At 58.7% G+C, this 17,068-nt stretch overlaps 2 protein-coding genes across 10 annotated transcripts in view; both read right to left on the bottom strand.

The window, feature by feature from the left end:
- Positions 1–183: 183 nt before the first annotated feature.
- Positions 184–6,507, bottom strand: ISYNA1 (inositol-3-phosphate synthase 1). Of its 7 annotated transcripts, none has more exons than XM_059696159.1 (11): positions 6,093–6,507; positions 2,918–3,102; positions 2,664–2,825; positions 2,292–2,424; positions 2,006–2,199; positions 1,675–1,824; positions 1,378–1,593; positions 1,096–1,260; positions 904–1,017; positions 604–821; positions 184–483 (listed from the first exon to the last, which is right to left on the bottom strand). In XM_059696159.1, the coding sequence occupies exons 1-11, from the start codon at positions 6,115–6,117 to the stop codon at positions 297–299; spliced, it is 1,749 nt and encodes a 582-aa protein (XP_059552142.1). In that variant the 5' UTR covers positions 6,118–6,507; the 3' UTR covers positions 184–296. The 7 variants fall into 7 exon arrangements, with proteins under 7 accessions (XP_059552142.1, XP_059552147.1, XP_059552144.1 ...); XM_059696164.1 differs by having other exon boundaries at positions 2,918–3,046; XM_059696161.1 differs by lacking the exon at positions 6,093–6,507 and adding an exon at positions 3,339–6,057.
- Positions 6,508–6,641: 134 nt separating this feature from the next.
- ELL (elongation factor for RNA polymerase II) overlaps positions 6,642–17,068 on the bottom strand; it is a 63,382-nt gene continuing 52,955 nt past the window's right edge. For 2 of the 3 annotated variants that reach the window (XM_059696155.1, XM_059696154.1), the window contains 6 exons: positions 15,726–15,822; positions 13,997–14,471; positions 10,854–10,920; positions 10,419–10,590; positions 9,189–9,233; positions 6,642–8,591 (listed from right to left, as the gene is read on the bottom strand). In XM_059696155.1, the coding sequence (XP_059552138.1) occupies positions 8,475–8,591; positions 9,189–9,233; positions 10,419–10,590; positions 10,854–10,920; positions 13,997–14,471; positions 15,726–15,822 (973 nt within the window). In that variant the 3' untranslated portion in view covers positions 6,642–8,474. Of the gene's footprint in view, positions 8,592–9,188; positions 9,234–10,418; positions 10,591–10,853; positions 10,941–13,996; positions 14,472–15,725; positions 15,823–17,068 lie in introns of those variants that run through there. The other variant, XM_059696156.1, reaches the window with a different exon arrangement.

The raw sequence follows: 17,068 nt of genomic DNA, 5'->3' as shown, positions 1-17,068 counted from the left end.
ATTACTCCATTTGGCTTGTAGCCACGTCCTTCACCCTGGGATTTCAGCCCCACCTTCAGCGGGGTTCTGGAAGGTCCCTGAGGATTGGGAGAGGTTTTGAAGGGTAGTTGAGAGTCTTTACGAGGTGAAAAGTTGGGGGATGGATAGGGTTAGGTCAAAGTCCCCCAAGACCCACAGGTGTAGTTGATACTGGCAATGTCTTTATTGTCTTTGGGAGGCCTGGAAGGGTGGATTCAGAGGGGCAGAGGGGTAGGAGTTGCTGGGAACTGTATGGCCACTGCCTCAGGTGGTGTGCATCAAGGTGCCTCAACCTGCAAGTGCCCGTTGGCATCACCAGTACAGTTGTTGGAGGCCGACGGTGCCAGTTCTTTCTTGGAAGACTGGAGGCTGGCACTGGCCACATGCCTCATGTGCTTGAGGCCGGGGCGTTCCATCTTGTGCTCCAAAAGCATGTGGTTCTGCGGCGGAAGCCCCACGCAGGCCCTGGAGGGTGGAGGGGTTTCAGCAGGGCCTCCGATCCTTAGGACCCTGTGAGCAGCCCGGCCCAAATGAACATAGGACCAAGGTTCCCCCCCCCCATGGGCTCCCCGAGGTGGGGCACACCTGAAGATGTTCTCAATGCAGCTGCGCTGTCGGAAGAGTGAGTTGACCACAGGGCTGCCTGGTGGAGCCAGTGGCGCCTTGAAGAGGAAGCCGAGCAGGGAGAGCACCGGGTGGAAGCCCTGGGGTTCCAGGTCTGAGTCGGTACAGAAGCTCACGCGCTGGCACAGTTCTGTCAGCAGCACCAGATCCAGCATGATAGGCGCGGCCAGAAGCGAGTCCTGTGGGGCCAGTGGGTGGTCAGGTGGTGGGTGGGTGTAGGCAGGTGGGGGGGCCCTCACTCCCGTCCCCCGCATTCCACACCTCGCAGGTGTTGTGCAGCACCAGCGTGTTGGTGCCGCCCAGCATCAGCTCCGACGTGTACTCGTCCATTGCGCGTTTGCTGTCGCCCACATATGGCACATATTTGATAACCACCTGGGGGGCGGAACTGGGTCACAGGGATTGCCCTCCTCCACCAGGGGCCCCCCTCCCCACCGCCTGCACCCCACACACGCAGTGGTCAGGCTCCTCGCCGGGTGCATAGAGCACCGGGTTGCTCTGCACCATGTCGTCTACCACATTGCTCTTGGACACCTCCTTGGAGCGGAACTGCGGCGGCGCCGACAGGTTCTGCCCGTCGTTGTTGCCCAGGTGGTTGTAGCTCACGATGGACATGGGCTGCAAGACAAAGGACCACGAGGATGCTGCAGACCCCACAATGGAAGAGCAACTCAGGAGCCTGAAGCTCAGGATTAGATCCCACCCCCTGAACCAGGTACCCGCAGGCCTGCCCACCTTGAGGCCGGAGCTGATAAGGAAGTCAACCAGCACAGACTTGACCTTGGTCTGGCCTGACTTGAAGTCATCTCCGCCCACAAACACACGGCGCTGCCAGGCGAGCTCGAGTGCGCCGGGCACCAGAGTGTTCTGTGGGGACCCATTGAGGAAGGCACAGCCCTCCAAGATGCTGGCCACAGCGAAGAGTGTGGAGGGCGACACCTCCAGACCTAGCTGCGGGCACAGGAAGACGGCCAGTCAGTGGAGGGATCCTTGGGGCTGGCCCTGACCATGCTCCACTCTGGGTGCACCCACCTGAATGGTACGCAGCAGGTTTTCTGCGGTGTCATTGAGGCCTGGGACCAGTTCGCAGAAGCGCTCCGTGTTTGCTGTCCACAGCACAATGACTTTGTCCAGCCCCGCGCTGGACCGGAAGTCGCGGATGTCCCTTCGGATCTGCTCCAGCTAGGGAGCGGGGGAAGATAGTACAGATCCCCTGTGGAGGCCTGGGCTACTGACCTCCCCAAGTGCAGAGAGAGCCGGGACCCTCGGGATGGGGGCGGGGGACAAAAGGAGGGCAACGTGGGGCGAATGGGAAACAGGTGGCAGGGGGAGGGGCAAATGGTCGTGGGAGCAAGTGCTGCACCTGCTGCGCGCGCGTGCCAGGGATGAGGTTGTCCGCACGCGCGCTCTGGTTAGCGGCGATGAACTCTGGGATGTAGACGGAGGGCCTTGGGCGCAGGGTCTCCATGTGCGGCCACAGCTGTTCCTGCAGCCCCCAATCTAGCACCTTCGCGCGCCGCATGGCCTCAGCCAGATTCAGCGAAGATATGTCCCAGCCTGGGGGCGACCCTCAGACTCATCCAGGTCCTACAGCTGGGCCCCTCTAGGCCCCGCCTCCCACCCCCAGCCCGGCCCAGGGCCCCGCCCACCATCGAACACGAGGTCGTCCGGCGACACCATAGGCAGCAGCGCGTGGAGGGGCGCGAACACCTCTTTGCCTTCAGCGTCTAGGCCCAGGCTAACGGTGCCTGCCTGCGTCAGCGAGCCGTAGTAGTTGGCCTCCTGGGGGCAGCGGTGGAGGGTTGGGGTGGGAACAGGGTAGGCGTGGTGTGAGCCAGCTGGGGTGGAAGCTACCCGCCCTCTGGAGGTACCTTTCCAGAGCCAGCCACCACCTTAGGCTCTGCTCCTTGGAGTCCCGCCCCCGTGGAAGCCCCTCCCCGTGGACCCATCCTCTCAGAGCCAATCTCCTGCTTGGACTCCAGCCGAGACCTAGCTTCCGCAGCACCCAATTCGACCCCCACCTTACGACCCGTGCGGGTGGGCCAGGACAGGCGCAGCCGATTGGCCAGCACGGCAGCGGTGAGCGTGGAGCCGTTGTTGCCGCCCCAGCCGACCAGCATGACCCCGAGCCGGGGCACCTGCCGGGCGGTCCGGAAGGTGAAGCGCGTGGCTGAGGGGTGTACCTGAGGGCGGGCAGTGCAGTGAGCCCAGAGCCGCAGACGTTGGGCAATCCCACCCCCTCCTGGCTCTCTGGGTCCCCTAGCCCCCAGCCCACCTTGAGGACGCCATCCTCGCGGCTGACGCTTGTCGTCCGGTACTCGTACTGCGCCTCGATGGCCTCGGGGCTGTAGACCACGTCGGGGCTCTCGACCACAAACTGTGCTGCAGCCTCCATCGCAGCGAGCTGGGGGTAGGGGGTTGGCAGGAAGTCAGCGGGAACTCGAGAACAAGCCGAGCGGACTTTTATTTTTATATTATTGATTTGAGAAAGAGAGGAGGGGAGCGAGAGAAACATCGATTTGTTGTTCCACTTACGCATTCATTGACTGGTTCTTGTGTGTGCCCTGGCAGGGACCCGCAACCTTGGCGTGTGGGTACCACGCTCTAACTGGACCCGTACCCCACCAGGGGCCCCACTCACCAGCGCAGAGTCTGTTGATTCCCTGGACCCGCACCCCATCTAGAGCCCCACTCACCGGCGCAGAGTCGGTTCAGACAGGCGGTGCCACCGCTCCGGGCGCTCGAACTCTAAAGAAAAGAGCCGAGGCCCCGCCCTCACCCCGCCTCTCGCTCCTCCCGCGCTGGGGAGGGGGTGGGGGAGTGCCGGCAGTGGCCTTGGACTCGGGTTCGAGGCCCTACAGCGCACGGCCCAGGAGGCTATCATTCGTCCGCCCCGCCAGGCGCTGGCGGGCATTACGTGGGCTATAGACCCCGGCCCCAGCACGGGGTGCGTGGATTCACTTCTCACCACAGCCTGTTAGGGAGCCCAGCCTCTTAGCTCCATTTCACAAAAGAGGACATTAAGGCTGCATGTGAGCACCAGGCCCCAGTTACAAGACAGGGTTGCTGGGCCTAAGAGGGTGGGTGTCCCTGGGTCCGAGATACTACTGGGGAAACTGAGGCAGAAGACTGAGCTAGGACTGTACCTCAAAGCCAGACATTCTTCCAGCCCAGGCTGCCTCCCCTTCCTCCCTCAGTAATAGCCAAGCACAGGGACCTCTGACGGCTCACAGGGGGGTGGGGATGGGGGTCCTGGATCACGACGGTTCTGGTTCCCCAGCTGTAGCAGGACTTGGCAGGGCCAGGCTGGGGAGGGTGGCTGTTGGGTGGGTATGGGAGAAATGGGAATGGGAAGGACCCGGTCAGCCAGCTGGGGAGGAGCTAGGCTTGCACACCACTGCATCCTGCTAGCACCGTGTGATAAGGGAGCGTGGGAACTGGTGGGCAGGCGAGGGTTGCTCCCCCAGGAACTTTCCAAAACAAGCAGCCTCCTCTGGCTGAAAAGTTTCCACCACTGGAGTTGGCCCAAAAGGTGAATAGCTGGGAACATTCGCAGGAAACATGGTCAGGGCCTGAGCTTGTGGGGATGGGGGGTAGGACTCTAAGACTGGCCCCAGGCTTTGCTCTCAAAGGGCCCCCAGGTGGGGAAGTTGGTAATGGACCACAGCAGCAGTCGCCAACCGGTGGTCCGCGGACCACTGGTGATCCATGAGATCCGAAAGGTTGGTGACCGCTGGACTAGAGCATCCCCAGCTGGAGGGAACTCGGAGGGAGGGCTGGTCAGGGCAGGCTGCCTGTAGGAGGTGGCTGCTAGGAGGGGTCTTCAGATCTGAAGACATCTCTTATCAAGAGATGTGAAGAGCTGCCCAGACAAAAACCTGGGGGAGTGCATTCAGGAGCAGAGGAAAAGGCAGCCGGGGAGGGGAAGGAAGGTGGTGTGGGGAACCAAGGCAGACCTCAGGGCGGGGGACGGAGAATATGGTATAAGTATCTGGGTTTTGTCCCGGATCCTAGGCAGAGCTTGAGTTTGATCAGTGGCCAGTGATTTCCTCAATCACACCCTATGTAATGCAGCATCCATAACCCCCCTAAACAACGGAGTCCGGTGAAAACATGAGGTGCTGGGGAGGTGGCACACACAACGTGCAGGGAAGCCCTGTGCTAGTCTCCATACCTGCCCTTTGCATCTCCTCCCTCTGGCTGTTGGAAGTGGTTTTCTGAACACTGAGCCATTCTGGAAAATTACCAAACCTACGGGGGTTGTCTGAAACCCCAATTTATAGCCAGTTGTTCAGAAGTATGGGTGGCCGGGGACTTGTGGCTGGTGTCTGAAGTGGGGTGGGGGGCAGTCTTGTGGGACTGAGCAGCTTAAGCTGTGGGTGTGATGCCAGCCCCAGAAATTAACTGTTGGACATCCAGTTGGAGTCAGAGGATCAGAGGGAGCTCGCACCTCCAGGCCAGATACGTCATGGGACTGTGCACAAGATGCAGCCCTGGAGAAGCCGAGCCAGAAGGAAGCTGGTGGGGCAGAGCAGGCCCAGGCGGGCTCCATGGAGGGGCAGTGCTGGGGTGAGCTGGAAACAGCTGGAACTGTTCCTCCCTAATAAGACGACTGCAAGGATTGCTGGTTATGCAACACCAGGTGAGTGCTGCCTGGAGGCAAGGTGGTGAGCAACTGGGGACCAGACCAGACCACTGTCTACACCAGAGACCAGTCTCCTGAGGGCAAGGACAGAGCTATCTTGATTACTGCTGAGTGCCAGTGCCTAGGGGAGCCTGGTGCACAGGAGGGGCCGTGGGATCTAGGTGCTGGTGGGAGGACAATCAGGAATGTTATCCAGTAAGTGGCAGGAGGGGGTGGGGAGCATCAAGCCCTTCAGCCATGATAGTCTCCAGGAGCGGGGAGAGGGGGGGGGGACACTTTTGGGCCCCGGGGGGTGGGAGGGACTGGACTCATGGTGTCCTTAGTTAGGAAGGATGGTCAGGGAGCCAACTGCCTGTGGCTGCAGCACACTAAAGAGGTGATGGCCAGGGTGGCACCAGGCAAGGTGGGGTGCTATGGGCAAGGTTGGCAGAGGGGGGAGGTGGGTGGGCAGGTGTGACAGGACAGGACCAGACGCAGGTGTCAGCCTGGGCCTTGGGGTATGGAGACAGGGACAGCAGTGTTATCCCCTGGAAGAATGTGGCAGCCAGGCCAGTGGGGAGAGGGTATACTCTGCCCTGCCAGGCCCCCCTGACCTCGCCTTCCACACCCCTCGGATTCCTGAGCCTCCTCAGAACTCAGGCCAAGGTCGCTGGCCAGGGAGCCACCAGGGAGGCTGAGGCCTACATCCCTGACCCCTGGACATTAATCCTGGTCTTACTCTTTATCTGTTTTTCTCTCCCAAAATAAACGCCCCCTCCAACCCCCACTGTGTCCTTGGAGTCCAGGACCTCTGTCTTCGGCTCACCTGGAAAATGGGTCAAGGATGGCATCCCACTGTTGTCCTGGGCCTGAGGGGCTCCAATGGACCTCAGAATGCTGTCCTCACTGGCGGCACAGGGGTACCCCCGAGTGCCAGCCTAGGAGGAACTAATAAAGTTACTCACCACTGTTCTCATCGATCACAAGTTGTTTCCCCAAATGCTCCACTTACCCCACAGGGTGCTGCTGGAGCCTGGGGGACCCCCTGCTTGACTCGGCCACCCCATCCAGACTGCAGCTGCAGGGAGGGCAATGCCCTACCACACACCTGCTGTGGCTGCCCAGGGCCCCTGCCTTCCCAGCTTCTCCCGCTTCTCTTACCTGTGACCAGGCGGTCTTAGCCTCCTGCCCTGGCACCTGGAGGGCCCACTGCCTCAGGCCAGGCTCACCTGCTGGCAGCGGCTCAGGCAGGCTGTCTAGAATGCCTTCTCTACCCCATCACCATCGCCAGATCCCAGCCCAGCTCCACACAGGATCAGGGCCACCTGGCTGTGACAGACACACCAACACACCTATGCAGCCTGGGCTGCTAGACTCAGTTCAGTGAAATTTATTGTAGGTTGAAAAATCAGCATTCACCTGTTTAGTGTACAAAAAGGACACTAGATCTTTAAGAAAATATTAGGAAACTGAAGACGTGGGTGCTTTTCAATTGTAACATTTTGGCAAAAGTGAAAAGTTCTTGTAAACACCAACTCCATGGCTCAAATAGTTTTCCTCCACAGTACAATATTAAAAAGAAATAACAGTATCAATAAGTTAAGACCATATTTAATCAGCTAGAACTTTTGTCCATCAACCCCCAAAGCACAAAACTTTTCTTAGCTTCATAATTCCTTAAAAGGAAGAAAAACAACAACAAAAAGAAAATTCAATGGAGAGTCCCTTGACCAGGTTCCCAGGGCAGAGGGCTGGGCCTCCTTAAACATCCCTTGTCACCAGACTGCCTGTCCACAAACACAGCTGTCTGCACAACTTGGGGTCCAGGGTCTGCTCAGCTCTTCGCCCACTATGTCCCAAATGAAAAATAACATAACAGCTGGTGAAACATGAAGGATGAGCTTCCTTGGTGCTCTGACACCCAGGGGCCCGTGGAAGAGACTGTCGGGTGGGCACAGTGCAGGTGTTCACAAGGGACCTGCTCTTTGGGAAACATCAGGAGACACCCCACAGCTTACACAGCTATGCTGTGAGCACTGCCGCTTCCCTGTGGGGGGGTGGGTCACAGCCATGTGCCACCCACTGAGGGTGGCTCTGAACCTTATGTACAAACCTCAGACCCCACCACGCCCTGGTGCCCGGGGCTACACGCGCGCACGCACACACAGCTCCCCGATGCTCTGGAGGACACTATACTAGGCACAGTGACTAAGCAGCAATTGGGGTATCCATACAGCCTGTGCTCACTCTCGGAGGCCCCCTGACCTCACCAACCCCCAGCCCCTCCCTGAGTGCATACCCCATGGTGGCTCTGCTAAGACCACCCCAGGACCCACAAGGGGACTGAGGAATGGAGTGAGGTCTCAACAGTACAACATAAAAAGCAGCAGCAAAGGGGAAATTGAGAACATGGAATAAAGTCCAGCACTGTTGCTGCATAATGAGCTTGTAGCACAGAGAACCCTAGTGCCCCAACAGCTGAGGGCCTGAAATAGAGGACAGGGCAGGGGCTCCAGCAGCTGCTCTGGGGACCAGCTGGAGTTCTCAAAATAGACCTGGGGGTTGACCTGCCCTGCACACCCCCTTAGAGAGAGCCCACCCTTGCTTGGGCCTGGAGAGCCTGGCCAGGCACTCAGCCAGAGCCCAGCATGGGAGAGGTGACCAAGGCTGATCCCCTGCCCAACTTTCCAATGGCATCTGTAATACTGCAGAAAGGACACAGGGCAGCGTCTAGACTCTGGGCGTCCAAGGAGGGGAGGCACAGGTTTAGAAAAAAATGCTTTCTCTTTCATACAAAAATAGACTCAAGTCTCATGAGCAGTAGCTAAAAGTGGCTGTCTTTGTATAAAACTAGAAAAGGCAGGCAGGCCAGCCCAGTCTTCTGGTGAGAGGAAGCTGAGCCCCTTGGGCTGCAGTCAGCGAAGAGGTGGGCTTCCTGGGGAGCTTGTCCTGGATGGGGGTTGCTCTGGAGGTATGGGGCTCAGGGATCGGGACACCCCACCTGGATCTGTGTCCTGTGGATGCCAGATCTGCAGGGCCTCCCCTGAAAGCCGGCGTTGCTGGCTCAGATAAACGTGTCTTCCTCGTGTTTATTTTGTTAAATAAAAATTTTCCCCTTTTTTAGCTCTCCCCGCCCCCACAGCCCCAGCTCCCTTGCCATCCAGAAGGGTCAATCCAGGGAGGGCAAGCTCCTGCCCTATGGCTGGGGCTAGGGCCAAGGCTGCAGCTGCCGTTGGTCATACTCAGCAATGAGCCTCTTGATGTGGGCCAGCTTGCTGTGCAGGTACTCACACCGGTGCTTCTCCTGGCTGTAGTTGGTGTTGGTCTGCAAAAGAGCAGCAGGGTGAGCCAATCCCGCAGCCACTGGCATTCTGAAGCATGGCTGCAATGGGAGCTGTCCTGTGTGAAGATGCTAGCCTACCTGTCACCTCAGGCTGCCACTGCTCCTGCTTATAGGCCCGTGCCCACTGGGCAATGACAGGGACCCCTGCTCCACCTGGGGCCAGCGCCCTCGGCTGGCTTCCCTCCCAAGCCCCAGGCCCTACCCTGGGAAATGGGATCGTGGCCAGGATGCGGGTCAGAGGCAAGATGAGCAGAAACCTGGCTGAGCTAGGGCCTGGCTGGCAAGGAACCAGCTGGCATGCAGAGCACACACATGGCGATCCCACAGCTAGTGGCCTTCAGGAATAAAAGCTGGTATCACCCTGGCCAGGCATGGGCAAGGAGCTACCTCACATATCTCCAGGGATCCCAAGGAGAGGGCCCCGAGCCCAATTAGCAGCTGAAGCGGGGAACTGTGCCTCCTCTCCTTGCCTTTAGGGGCTGCTTCACCAAGCAGTGGGAGAGCGGAGGGCGCTGCGGTACACGGAGAGAGGCTGCTCCCCACCCCCACCCCCACCCCCACAGTGGGGTGGACATTTACCTTTTTGATTTTGCGATATTCCTGTAAAATCTGCCCACGAGTAGTCTACAGGAAAACAAAAGAAAGAAAACAATGACCTCACCTGCAGGAAGCTCCAAGTGAGGGGGGTGAGGTGCCTCCCTGATAACCCATGACCTGCATGTCACCACTGGCCTGGGGACAATAGCCTCCAGGTGGCCCTGAGGAGAGCTGACCTAAGTACAGAGGAAGGATAGGCTGGGGGAAGGGGGCTGGACCAGGGGGCAAGGTGCAGGGGCCCAGCCTCAGGGACAAGGCAGAAAGTGGGAGAGGGCAAAGAGCAGGGCGATACCCTCCTTCCCTTGCACCTCAGCTGGCCTGTCCACTGTTCAAGGCTAAGCACAGAGGCCCCTGACCACCTGGGGATGCAGGGAGCTGCTGGGGCAGGTCCACATAGGAGCAAGAAGGAAGGAGGATTGCTGTATCCTGAGGCCTCATCTGTCCCAGACCCTCAGGGTCCCCATCGCTCTTCCAATCAAGAGCCACCTCCTCTGGAAACCAAACAGGACTGGCCAGTGGAGACAGACTCTGACCCCCCGATTAATTAGGGTTGGCCCTGTAGTCAGGTGACAAGCTCTAAAAGGTGGCTCAAAAGGGAGGCTGGTGTTCTAGGGCTGGAGACCAAGACCCTCCCACTGCAGGGCGCTCCCACATGGGGCTAAGGGAGACCATGTGCCCGGCCATCAGTACAGGTGACAGACCACAGGCACACTCCATCCTCTCCCACTTCCCACTGTGGCTCTGGCGGTGCACAGATGGGCCATGTGGTGCAGTGTGGCCTGGCCTTTCTCCTCCTGGCCAGGCTGTCCCGAATTGTGGGTAGTGGGCTGCAGAGAGGATCCCAGACACTCTCACAGGCAGGACACAGGTGCTGCAACCCAATGCTCCCTGGCTTGGCCTTCCTGGCTGCTCTAAGTAGCATCCTTGCCTCCAGGGCTCATGTTCCACCTGCAGAGCTGATGCCAATGTCCCCACTGCAGGGGAGGCCAACTAGGCTGAGAGCCTTCTGGTTCCCATGGCAGAGCCCAGACCCAGGCCTGAACCAACTGACCAGCAAGGGACGGCCACCTGTCAGTCCATGAGGGGTCAAAATGCTGGCTCAGCCCCTCCTCACCAAGGAGGGCAGCAGATAGGTTTGGGGGCCGTGGGCTTAGCTGGACTGAGAGAAACAGACCCATCTCCCCAGGGTAGGGTACCGGCAGGGAGCCCTACCTCGTACTCCTCGGAGCCCTGGGAGAGCTGCCGGAGCTGAGCATCCAGCTGCGTGAACCGCCGTGTGATCTGCTCAATGCGGGCGTGCAGGTCTCGGTACTCACTGTACTCGGCGTTGAAGTCATTCTTGTAGCTCTGGCGCTGCTCTGAGGAGGAGATAGTGGCATATTTTCTGGAAAAGGGAGAGAACGGTGGGGCTCAGGGGCTGCTGTAGAGAGGCCGGAGCGCCTGTGGCTGCATAGCCAGCCACACCCAGGAAGAGCCTCACCCAAGCAGGAGCCTGGCCTAGAACAAGCCGAGGGGATGGAACTGGCACCCAGGGACTTGGACTTAGCCCTGCCACTGCTGAGCTGCAGTGCAGGGTGAGGAGGGGAAGGCAGGGAGGGGTGAAACCCCTGGGAGAAGAAGAGCGGCCAGCCGAAAGCAAGTACTCACAGCAAGTAGTCTGGTGTCTCTGAAGTTGATGTGGGGACACTTGAGCTGTTGCAGGTCCCATTTAAACCTACAAAGAGCAAACAAGATCTGCAAAAGGTTCAGGCTTCGTTGCCTGAAGGACATGGAAGGGACAGCAGAGAGGCAGGACCCTGCTGGACCCAGAACCTCTGCCCTTCCATTATGTGGTCATGTATGTTCTCAACCACAGCTGTGTAAGTGCAGAGCAACCAAGTCCCTGGGGTGTTTAGTCTCCAGCCATAAAGGAGAAAGACAGATGGCCCCCGGGGACACCTTGAACCTGCCTGCACATCTCTCTGCTGACAGTGGTCTGAGCTCCACATGATGCTCCCATTCTTCCTACCAGACGACGGACTTTGGGACCCGAAGGCAGCCCCAGTACAGGGCTGGCTGGAGTCATGAAGGGGAACACCCTAGGTTGTCCTTGTGGTGGGGACTGAGGACAAGGGAACAAGGCCTGCCTGGACCATAGTCAACTGAAACTACAATCTAGTGTCTCTACTCCCCCGTTTTTTTGAGATGAAGAGGTTTTTATCACTTTGTGAGAGGAGAGCAGTTTGCCAAGCCCTCTCTTGGTTTCACACTTAGATGTAGGCATCTGGGCACGAGGCCACCCTGCAGTACACCCCCACCTGCACCTGAGAGTGTTATTTTTAACTAGAGGCCCAGTGCATGAATTTGTGCATGGGTGGGGTCCAGCTGGCCTGCCCCGATCAGGGCCTATTGATCAGGGCCTATCAAGCCATCCCCTGGTCGAACTCCCGGCTGAGGGGACAATTTGCACATTAGCCTTTTATTATATAGGATGAGGCTATGCTCTCCCTGGACCGAAGCCTGATGAACATATATGTGAGGGTTTAGCCCACGTTCCCAGGACCCATGCCCAGCACAAGGCAGGCCTCTAGGGATGTTCTGCATTGAGGCTTGAACACCTTTGGGATCCTGCCTGCGGCTCCAACTCCTGCTGAAGTACTAGGCCTCCCTTGTAACAGCTGAGGTGATTCCTGCCATGGAGCCTGTTTCACTGGCAACCCCCACAGCGGCTCCTCTACCCTCACCGTCTGTCCCCTTTCTTGACCCCCACCACTCCGCAGCTTCTCCTGTGCCTCCCAGGGACAGGGTCAAGGGGCTATGTCCATGAGTTCACACTGCAGACCCTAGAAAAAGGGCTCTACCCTGCCCACAGGAGTCAGTGGGCCTGAGCTAAGCCCAAGCCACCCAATCAGCACACCACCTTGCCCAGAAAGCCACCCTGAAGCCACAGGAGTGGTCCATGGCCTGATGCTCAGTTTCGGGGGGGGGGGGGGGGCACAGGTCCCAGGAGTGGTCTTAGCACAGGGTGATGATGAGGGTGGCTAGAGAGTAGCTCTGGGATGAATGGGGGCCATAGGCTAGGGCTGGGTGAACAGAGCCACTTGCCTGAAAGGTAAGAGGTAATCATTAGGTGGGGCTGGGACAACTGGGCCAAACTAGGGACCAGTGCCATGCATAAGAGTGCGATAAATCAATGCAGGAAGCTTCCTCAGGTGCTGGCCTGGATTCTTCCCAGAGTTTGGGGAGAGGCCTGGTGCCAGAGAACAATGCCACTGTTAAGGGAAGTATGTTTGCCTGCACATGCACAGCACATCCCGTACCCAGAGCGGCACAGGGTGAAGAGGGCTCTGGGTGGGCAGTGGGGGGCTCTGAGCCCATCCATTATTGTTATCACTGGAGTCACCTGGAAGATGCAGGTCAAGATGATCAATGCCAGGCACAGCTTCTGGTGCCCAGCCACCCCTTTCCTCTTCCTGGGGGCACCTACTTCCTGGTTTGCCTGATTCTAAACCTTACCGTCTTCCTCAGCCTGGGGACTGGGTACGAGCTGCCTGGCCGACTCACAACAGGCAAGATCTGAGCCCCATGTGTGTGGGGGGCCAGCCTGGGCTGCAACTTTCTGGCCCCATTCTTCCTCCTTCCCAGGGCCCTGCCAGAGCACAAGGGTCTTGCTTCTGCCATTTGGGAGAACGTGCTACTGGGCCAGGCTGCTGAGGACCTGTCTCCCTGGCCAAGATGGGATCAGAAGGGCACTCAGGAAGTCAGGCCACTTTCTCTCAGTCTGTCTACCCAGATGTTGGGAAGCCCAGTGGCACAGCAGGGCCAAGAGGAACCCAGAGGTCTGACCCTGTGTCTGCTAGGACTTGCCCCCCAGCCACAGGGGGGACTGCAGCAGCATTTCTGGAGGGCAGTCAAATAACTTTAAAAACCCTGAAGGAAAAAACGGCTTTGCTACCCCAGGAATGCCCCTATTCAGACCCTGCCTGGGGAAATGATTCCAGAGCCACACCAGGTGGCAAGCCTGGGACTGTTTGTGTGTGTGTGTGTGGGGGGGGGGGGGGGGGCGTGGCGTGGCACACTGTGATTGTTTTGTTTCATACTGATCAAGTTCACAGCCACACAGGGTGCTCAGCTCAGGTGCCTGGGGCTGTGAACTCAGGGTGGCCCAGGCTCTGCTGCCAGCCTGGCCAGTCCACATGCCTCCCCGGTGTCCCTGGGCCCCACCGAGGTTTTCCTGCTCATCACATCGTCCAGACAGGCCTTGTACCCCTCCCTCATCCTGCTGCTGAGACCCCAGATTTTTCAACATCCAGCTGGCTGTGTGACCTGGCTCTTGTTGCCCGCTGTTCTGTGAACCTCCCAAACCCTCTCTCCACAGGATTGCCAGGCTACACGAGGCCCACAGCAGCCCAGGTGCTGCCCTGCTCCTGCCAGGCCATCCCTATGGCTTTCCCTGCACGCAGAAGGCCCCTGACCTGCCCTGACCCCTCTCAGTGTCTGTGCCTGGAACTTGTTCCTGTCCCCATGCACTGCTCCGCCTGTGAGCCTCAGCTTGGTTGGATCTGTGTCTCTAGCCCCTGTGCTGGCCTGGAACATAAAGGACTGCAGAAGGCTCTGGGGCCAAGACCTCTGGGTCATTCACTGATGCCCAGTGTGAGAAGAGGGTACAAAGGGGCTGCATGTGCAGAGTGAGCCAACATGGGGTGCACGGGGCATTGTGGCACCCTTGGCATTATGTGGAGCTGGTGCTCAGGCTCCTGGCAGTAACCTTCTGCAGAGCCCCTGCCCCAGGTCTGCTTTTCAGCACCTACCCAGGTTGACTGGCGGGGCTCCAAGGGAACCGGACACAAGTTCTGGCGGCCTGGCTCGATGCCTGTCCCCAGCTGCCCTATCCTTGTCCTTGTGCTTCTTGGACTTCTTCTTGGACTTGCCGCGAGACGAGCCACCGTGGGGCCTGCTGGGCTGGGCACAGTCCTTCAGCAGGGGAAGGCTAAGGCAGGAAGTGGGGGCTGGGGTGGCCATTTCCCCGTGATCACAGTCCCGGCCACTGTGGCCCAGGTCATTGCTGACATCAGCCAGAGGGTCGTGTGCCCTCGGAGGATCCAGCCGTGGGGGTAGGTGGGCATCTGTGCCCGCCAGTGGGCCAAGGGTGGGCAGTAGGGCCTCCCGACCATGGGGCACATTCAGCTTCCCATTGGCGGCGGGCTGAGCTCTCTGGGTGAAGTGCGATATCCTTGGTTTCTTGTTAGCCAGGGGGTCAATGAAATCAGGAGGCTGAGGACGTTTCTGGGAAGAAAGGGAGATCATTTTAGAGGGGAGCCTGTGTCTGGAGTGGCTGGCATCCCTCGGGCTTGGCAGCAACAGGCCAACCTGAGCTAAGCGAGCAGCAGTGCCCACCTGCAAGGCCTACTCCAGCCACACAGGGGCGCCCAGATACCAGTCAGGCCTTTGGTGCCCACCCAAGGACACATGCAGAGGAAGGAAGGGCAGCGAGGTCACCAGAGTACTGGCCCAACCACCTCCAGAGACTGGACTAAAATGTGGCTGTGTTCAGCATCTTCCCCAGATGACAGGAATGGTGACAAGCCAAATCTGAGGGACACAGGGCAGCCCCACTGGCTGAGACCCATCACCCCAAACCCCTGACTACTTCGATCTCACGGCAGCCCATTGACACATGGTCTAGGTCTCATCCCCATTTCACAGATGATTAGACTGAGGTATGTGAGGCAAAGCCAGAGCACAGAAGGGGAGCCAGCACTGAACCAGGTGGCCCTGACCCAGGGAAACAAGCTAAAGAGAAAGACTACAGATGGCAGGCCTAGGACAGGGGGTAGTCGTGAGTGAAATGAGGCCTCACAGCTGGGGTGCGCATGGACCTGGCTTTTCCATGTGTGTTGAGTGCTCCAGGAGGAGGAGGAGATGAGGGAGAGAGGGAAGAGGAGGCGGGTGAAGAGGAGAGAGAGGAGGAGGGGAGGAGAGGGGCCCGAATGTGGGACTCACAAGTCAGAGCACAAAGGTGGGTGGGGATAATTTTTACCAAAAAGCCCAAGCAATGATGAAAGGGGTATAGCCAAAGAACCCCAGTCAGAGCCAGGTGAGCGCTGCCCCCATCCAGCCGCTGCCGCCCTCCCTGACTACTGACTACTGACTACAATGGCAGCAGCCACTGCTCACAGGGCCCCCACTAGGTGCCATTCTGTCCTGCAGCCAGCACACAAGACTTTACTCATGACAGGCCTGAGGGGCAACAGAACACGAGGCTCAGGGCAGTCCAGTGCTTGTGCTCCCTTGGCCACACGACTGGAAGATGGCCAAGGAAAGCACACCCAGGTCCTGGGCCCAGGCCTCCCGCCTGGGGAAGCCAGACAGCTGCTCATTCGTTGAAGAAAATGTCCCAGCCTTGAGCCAAGAGCTCAACAGGCTCCCCAAACACCAAGACTGGGTCAGGCCCACTGGCTCTGGCTGAGACCCACTCTCCCTCCTCCTCCACAAGCATCAGCATCTCCATGTTGCCATACCCATGCCCACTGCTCCTACCTGGGGGGGTGAGACTGAGCTCCCATGCTCTCTTGGAGGGCTGGCGGCAGCAGGGTCTCCAGGGAGGCCACCTGCACTCTGTGGCTGGCACAGCTTTCTGCGAAGGAGAATCAGGGTGGGTGGTGGCTTGCAGCAGTACCCCACGGGGCACACCCAGGCCCACCTGTCTCTGCACTGACACCACACTTCCACCTTTGCCGAGGGATATGGGGAAGGGCTGGTGCCCTGAACCAGAGGAGGGTGAGCATAACAGGTATGTCAGGCTTGGTGGGCAGAGCTGCCGGAGTACATCCCACCCTAGTTTTGTCCATAGCTGCCCATCGGTTGTGGCCTCACTGCCCAGAGGACTGCCTCACTGGGTGTTCTGTGCCCAGAGAAGGATCAATTGATCACCCACTCATCTAGACTCCTGTTACCATATAAAACTGACCAAACACTCCAGGTCTGTACTGTTTACCCATGGAAGCTGGGATACTGGGGTGCTGGCCACTCAACTGTTTGCCCTAATAATGACGCTCACTGCAGAACTTTAGAGAATACAGAAGAGAACTGCGACGCCCTGGTCTGTGACAGGAAGGCCTCCTGGATTCAGCACCTGGGAGCACAGGCCACAGCACCTCCTTATGGATGACAGGGGTGGCTACTGGCCAACCTGGACCTGAGCAAAACAATGCAGCCAGGGATAAAAGAGACAGACACCCCAAAGCTTGATGGTGACGCTGGTGCTGTGTGTGGTGCTGAGGGCCCTCCTCCAGCCCTGCAGGGAGACTGAGGTCCAGGGGTTCAAGGACCACATCTGTGCTGCTCCAGCCAGTTACAAGCAAGCCAGCCTCCCTGACCAATGGCCACACTCCAAACCACTGCTGCTATCCCCTGCCTGAGGCCCAAAATGCAAGGAGAGCCACAGGAAAGGTGCCCAAAACATGCAGGTGCTCACTAGGCAACACGATCCCTGTGGTTAAGGAGGGGCAGGCTTGCTGTCCAGCCACAGGGAAGCCACCAGAGCTCTGGTTAAAGATCGAAAACCAAGGACAGGCATTTTTTTCACTCTCTTTCAAGTTCCCCACTAAAAAGTCATGAAGAGGAAAGGGAACAAGAGAATAACAATATTTAACACTAAAGCAGAAATATAGGATCCAAGAAAACCAAGTCCCAGGCCACAGAATCCTGAGGCCTAGGGGCTGTAGCCTCAGGGACCTCAGAGGAGCTCCCACCAGGCTGTTCCTGTGCAGCCCCGCTCTGGGACCTGGTCCGCTGCAGGGCCCACAGCATGTCCAGGAGAGGAGGAGGTTGGGCCTTCTCCGGGCGCCGGGAGGCTGCTTGGGCCACACCTGGATGACAGG

The sequence above is a fragment of the Myotis daubentonii genome, chromosome 5, assembly GCF_963259705.1.
Source record: "Myotis daubentonii chromosome 5, mMyoDau2.1, whole genome shotgun sequence".
Classification (NCBI taxonomy): domain Eukaryota; kingdom Metazoa; phylum Chordata; class Mammalia; order Chiroptera; family Vespertilionidae; genus Myotis; species Myotis daubentonii.
The sequence above is the reverse complement of the archived record's forward strand: the minus strand, read 5'-3'. Positions and strand labels throughout refer to the sequence as shown.